This window comes from Notothenia rossii (genome assembly GCF_949606895.1).
Source record: "Notothenia rossii genome assembly, chromosome: 1".
NCBI lineage: Eukaryota > Metazoa > Chordata > Actinopteri > Perciformes > Nototheniidae > Notothenia > Notothenia rossii.
The window spans coordinates 40,830,329-40,836,864 of record NC_136912.1 but is presented as its reverse complement, the minus strand read 5'-3'; the positions used below and the strand labels follow the sequence as shown (position 1 = coordinate 40,836,864).

Here is a 6,536-nt window from a genome sequence, read left to right as displayed (position 1 = left end):
CCTAGTCAGTTAGCTGAACATCTAGCATGCCTAAAGGACATGCCATATCTGACAGACTTGCCATATCTGACAGACAAAACTGGATTCATCATAATGAATCCAGTTTTGTCTGTCAGATATCGTCTTGTCTTTTTGTACAGTATATATATACTCTACAAAAAGACAAGACGATAGTCAAAAGGTCAAAGCTAATTCTCTAATTAGGCCAAATCGCTGGTTATTGAAAGCCACATAGGATACATGCAAGGAGGTAAACAATATTACGAGATCAACATGTTATAATGTTTTTTTTAGCATGGTCGTATTTCTAACACATAACATTAGCATGCTGACATTAGCATTTAGCTCAAATAAATGCTTTGCCTATAATAACTAGCTAGCTGTAGACTTGTCCACACAGTGTAGGTCCATAAAGGACCAATGTAACATACCTAGTAAATATTAAGTTGGCTTATTATACTATACCAAAGTACCAGACTTGGACACTAGCTCCTCTGTATTGTTTGTTGTTCTGCTAAGCTAGGTAGTGGGAGATGGTATGTGAGCGGGGTTTTTTCAAATTAAACCTGAGGCGTCTAACAGCCCAGAGAAGGGTTTCTTTTTACTTCTATTTTGGGATTTGAATTTTGTTGTGGCAGTTCGGAGGCGTTAATTTCCTCACTGTGAAGTGGTCCAAGTCACATCTTTAGTATCAGGTACATGATGTTTGATATGGTGACCGAATGACTTTGTTGTCTTGTTTACCACCTAGTTTCAAGAGGTAAAGGTTAGGTAGAGATAATAAGTTAAATTACTTTAACAGTTTGCTCATTTCAGTAAACATAGGCTACAGGGCACTTAGAACAGAGGTATTAGAAAAGAGAACAAACGTAATGGTTTTATCTCTGTCGTGTGACACGTTGCAATTCAAAAGAAAACGTGAAACAGTAAGGTTTTAGTGCTGACTTTTAGCCAAAAGAGTAGAGAGACATGTTTGGAAATACACTTACTCTCCATCCTACAGTGATTGAGGTGAAGATCACAAGCTACTGTAGCTAACTATTTTAACTGTTCCTCTCCTACTTTTACTGTACATAACAGTTTATTTTATACTTTAAGCTATTTATACATATATATGTATATAAATAGTAACGCAGAGATGTGTTACTGTTCAGCGCTATTATTAATTATGATTTGTTCAGGAGATCTATATACAAGCGTGTTTCACCTGCCAGTGTTTCTCTTTCACATTGTTAAACTGTGAGGTCATGTTGTCTGGACTTGATATTTAGTTGCCGAGTGCGTGTTCTTCCAAGCACTAAAAAGAGTGTTTGGTTGGTTATCAATGTGCCTTTCTGGTCTGTTGCACCAAAAGTTTCTGAATGTTTTTAACCTGTGTGTAACTTGAGTTTTGAAAGTGTTAAGGTATTTGCCCGGATCTAATTTGTAACTTTTTGTTTTGTTTAACCTTGTCACTTTCTTTCGTTGTCGAAGGTTGTCTCATTTCGCTTTTGTATTGGCTAAGGGCTTTTCCCCTTGGTAATTTAATCAGTTGTGTGGCCCCTTATCCCCCAGAGCTTTGGGGAACATAACAATATTATTGTTAGATATAGATTTGTGACCTTCTACATTTCCAATAAAGTTCCTGCCAACCTTAAACCTAATCTGAGTTTCAATCAAACGTAATAACTGACACCTGTGAGGGGGTTGGGAGGCTCAGACACAATGCTGAATTGTATTATTGTATTATATATGCAGCTTTTGGTCACTCCAAAGCTGCACTCATTGACATGTCCATCTGTTCATTACTGACAAATGTAAAACGACATTGCAGATTGCTTTAGGCTGTACTTTGTGTGTAAAACAGTTCCAAATAAATATGTTCCTTCAGAAGAGGTGACCTCTAGTGGAGATGATTTATTTAGGGTGCAGTACATCTTGTCTATATGGTAAAGAATAATTCACAGCTCTATAATGGAACCCCCCCCCAACACTTTGACTGTTGGTCATAAACACCAAAACAGAACTATTAATACAGGGTGCTTAAGTCCAATTTATGTCATCATTCATTTTAACACTTCTGGTCCAACAGTTAGCCATTTAGACGAAATTCAAGCTTGGGGCTAAACATTAACAAGCGTATGAGTTGGAATGGTTTTAACATACATTGGCTACATGAGGTCCAGCCTGGTACTCACTCTGTGGGATGGATATTGGTTTTTCCAAAATGTACATCATTGCAGATAGCTTCCCTGAAAAACAAATGTTAAACCACATTTAAAGATCCTTTTCTAGGAACATTCGAGGTTATGTATTGACTAGATATCTCAATCGTTAAAATATAATAAATGTAAACTATAACGTTAACTAAACGAGTCACAGCTCTGGAATGTAAGTTATTGACGTTGTCATTATTCTGCCAGCATAAAGCATTAGGTCTGTGTGATGCAGGTGGTGAATTGCTCAATATCAAGTTACGGGAGTCATTAAGCTGGCTAAATGTTTTTTAGCTAACTAGAAAAGTCTACTCTTATCTTCCTGCTTTTTGGTTTTATGCAATTCACCTCTCCACTCTTCTCTTCTGAGAAACAATTTTATTTTATTTCTTTAGTAACCTATCCTAGTGATAACCCAGTATCACTGTTAACTGGTCTCCAGCAGCTGGTCTGACATGTCATCCACCCCAGTCATTTGAGAACTGACATCCAAGACTTAAGGCCATGGCCAGGAGAGAGAAACACACTGATGCCATCTACTTCCCCCTTTACGGGTAATTAATCCCTATTGAAACTATTTTAAAAGCAGCCCCTCGCACATCAACAGAGGTCAAAGAGCCCTCAGGTGAAATTATCAGTAGTGCCTGTTTGCAAACATCCAAGTGTGATTTTAGAAAAAAAGAAACTACACAGAGAAACTATACATAGATGTGACCATAATATATCACGCTCCTGTTCTCTCATTAGCTGTTGCAGTTTCCCATAGCAAACAAACAAACTAGACCAGATTACATGTACCTTACAAAGAGACAGAGAGACAATGGTTATAATAATAATAATAATAATAATAATAGATTTAATTTGTTAGTGCTTTTACAGGTGCTCAAAGACGCTTTACAGATAATAGTGAAGAGAAAAGAAAAGAGAAGAAAGGAACAACAAATAAATATATAGTTAAAGTTAAAGTCAAATAATACAAAAACAATCACACATGAAAAGCCAGATTGAAGAGGTGAGTTTTTGTGAGTTTTTTGAAGGTGGTGAGGTCGGTGCAGTCTCTGATGGGTTGTGGGAGTGAGTTCCAGAGGGAGGGGGCAGCGACGGAGAAGGCTCTGTCCCCCCAGGTCCGGTGATTGGTGCGGGTGGGGATGGATAGGAGGTTGGCTTCTGATGAGCGGAGGCAGCGGGAAGGGGTGTGGTGGTGCAGCAGGTCTGTGAGGTAGGGGGGGGCTGGTTGTTGAGGGCTTTGTAGGTAATGAGGAGGACTTTGAAGTGGATTCTTTGATGGACGGGGAGCCAGTGGAGGTTCTGGAGGATGGGAGTTATGTGGTCTCGGGAGCGGGCGTGGGTGAGGAGGCGGGCAGCAGAGTTCTGGATATGTTGGAGTTTATTGAGGAGGTTGGATGGTATGCCATAGAGCAGGGGTCCCCAAACTTTTTTCTCTGGGGGCCACATTATCGTTCCTGACTGTGATGAGGGGCCGGGATCGATCATGTGGGCTGTATACTAGGCCACTGCCTGTTATAGCCATAATTTCTAGCACAAAATAGTTCATCATTACAAGTGATTTGCAAAAGAAGTGAGTACTTCACATGTTTTTCAATTTGAAATACCACAGGTATTCCTTTTATTTTCTAATAACAACCATGTAAAAATAGCAAGGAAAGGTTAGAAAAACATGGTGATTGACAGTTTATGAGTGATACAATAGAAATGGTAGGCCTATATTACAGTGAGATGAGAAATCATCAAGACAAGAAACTTGGTGAACAATATATCAACTAACCAACTCTTATTTGTATATTCAGGTGAGATTTTTTTTGTTCAAGGTGAAAATGCAATGAGCACCCAAACACTTTTACAGCACAATTATCATCCCTTTGAAATAGGAGATTGAGATGAGGGGCAGTGCATAAAGAGGAGAAAGAGGAGAGAGAGGAGAGAGAGGAGAGAGAGGGAGAGAGAGAGACAACGATGGAGAGGCAGATGCTGAGAGAAGAGATTGGGAGGAGAGACTGAGCAGTAAACCCTCGGCAGGTTAAACTAGAAGAGAGTAACAGAATGGGAAGTCAGCAATATGTGCAGTAGGTGAACTGAATTGGTACTTGTAGCCAGGGTGGAAGGAAGGATGGATGGGCAGTGATCTTTGAGGTCAGCAGTTGCAGTCCCCTCTCTTGCTGCCTGGAAACCTGGCATAAAGGGATGACATTGGAGACATTCAGTAAATTACATAAATATGCTGCCTGTTGTTCCTTGTGATGTGATTTTACAAATACAGTGTAGCATTATTCATTAAAATTCATTAAAAACATTAATCATATTTCATCAAAAAATCATAGTTCATGTTTACAGCCATATAAAATTGTAATAGTTAAAATCAGTATATTTACCATATCAGTGTGAACTGTGTGCTTGCTTCTGGCTGGTGAGAAGTCCGATGTCTGGGTGTAGCCTAGTGGTTGCAAGTCTCAAAGTTTGATGCAAATGTTCATCTGAGAGTCTGTTCCTCGTTGGATTTTTTATTTGCTTCATGCGGGAAAACGTCTGCTCGCAGGTGTAGGTGCTGCCAAAAACGGTACACATCTTCAGAGCATGTTGTTTAATGTTTGGGTAAGTGCCCTCTGGTAGCTCAGCATAGAACTCAAGGAGGTGGTCAGGCTTGAATGCGTCTTTAAGGACATCACAATTCTGCAGCTCGGCTAGTTCAAACTGAAGAGAGGGAAGTGCGTCGTCAATGTCAGCAGCAAAGGGGTTCTGGAACAGACTTATGTCTTTGTTGTTGACATGAAGCTCGCGGAAGCGCACACTGAACTCTCGCTGCAGCATCTCCAGGGCATCTTTGCACTTCGCGACTGGGAAAGGGGCGGCTGGTTTCTCGGCGCAGTAGCTTTGGGTGGCAGGGAGATGTGTGAAGTCCAGCTTTTGGACCTGTCGCACAAGGAGCTGCAGTTTGACCTCGAATGCTTTTATGTGGGAATACATGTCGCTGATGAGATTCCCTTTGCCTTGGAGCTGTAGGTTGAGGTGGTTCAACAGTTCAGTCACATCAGTTAAAAACGCGAGGTCCCATTTCCACTCCGGGTCGGTCAGCTCCCGTACCGTTTCACCTTTAGACTGGAGGAAGGTGTTGATTTCGGGCAGCAGGTCGTAGACACGGCGCAATACTTTGCCTCGACTTAACCACCGGATTTCGGTGTAGTACAGCACATTCTGGTGAGCAGACCCCAGCTCGGAGAGAAAGGCCTGGAACTGCCTGAGTTTCAGCCCATTTTTCCGGATGTAGTTGACACAGTGCACAACCACCTTCATCACAGACGCCCACTTCAAAACTTTGCAGCACAGCGCTTGCTGGTGAATCAGGCAGTGGACTTGAATCGGTGGGGCGAGACCTCGTTCCTCGAACTCGCCGTTCAAGCGCCCTACTAGACCCCTCGTAGATCCGACCATGCTAGGCGCACCATCTGTAGTGACACTGGCAAAATTAGCCCATTGCAGACCAAGTTCGCCCATTGTTTTGCACACTTCGACAAAAAGGTCTTCTCCAGTTGTTGTGCCTTTTAGGCTTCTCAGTGATGCCAGCTCCTCTGACACTTCAAAACGTGTGTTGACTCCACGAATACAAATCAACAGTTGTGCCGTGTCCTGTACGTCATTACTTTCATCCATGGCTAAAGCAAAACACTTGAATTCTGCGGCTCTCTCTCTCAGTTGGTCAAACACGTTTCCCCCCATCTCCTCAATTCGTCTCGTCATCGTTTGTGCTGAGAGACTCACCCCACGGAAGGCATCTGTCTTCTCGGGACACACCTCCTCGGCCACAGCCAGCATCATGGCCTTCCCGAATTCTCCATCTGTGAACGGCTTGCCTTGGGTAGCCAGTAGGTTAGCTACTTTGTAGCTAGCTCGGACAGCAGCCAGGTTGACCCGGGATTGACGAAGGAAGGCATCCTGTTGAACAGCTAGTCCGCCTTTCAGACGCCGAACCTTATCATCTCTCGCTAGCCTGCTCAAGTATACTCTCTTTGCCGGGTTTCGTGATGGCGGCGAAGGTTGAATTCTTTAAACACGGCCACATTTTCTTTACATATAATACAAATGGCACGGTCCTTCCATGGAACAAAAAAATAATCCTTGGTCCACTGTTCTTTAAAAACCCGACACTCTCTGTCAATTTTCCTCACTTTACTGCACGCCATTACACTGCTGTTCAACTGTAGCATAATATTTTCTGCGCATGACTTCGATCAGCTTGTAAGGTGGCGGAAATTCGGTCATAAACATACGTCATATAAATAATACAGACACACATATTAAATTATATAAAATATAAATGGTTAATAA

The 6,536-nt window shown here is 41.9% G+C and overlaps 1 protein-coding gene across 1 annotated transcript; it reads right to left on the bottom strand.

Moving 5' to 3' along the window:
* Positions 1-3,065: 3,065 nt before the first annotated feature.
* Positions 3,066-6,173, bottom strand: LOC307032099 (general transcription factor II-I repeat domain-containing protein 2-like). Its single transcript, XM_079669834.1, has 2 exons — positions 4,586-6,173; positions 3,066-4,384 (listed from the first exon to the last, which is right to left on the bottom strand). Exon 1 carries the CDS (start codon positions 6,024-6,026, stop codon positions 4,590-4,592), a length of 1,437 nt encoding a protein of 478 aa, XP_079525960.1. The 5' UTR covers positions 6,027-6,173; the 3' UTR covers positions 3,066-4,384; positions 4,586-4,589.
* Between the last annotated feature and the right edge of the window lie 363 nt (positions 6,174-6,536).

Bases quoted from the DNA above. Each gene is read 5' to 3' on its own strand.
- LOC307032099 (XM_079669834.1), bottom strand. From the start codon at position 6,026: ATGATGCTGGCTGTGGCCGAGGAGGTGTGTCCCGAGAAGACAGATGCC.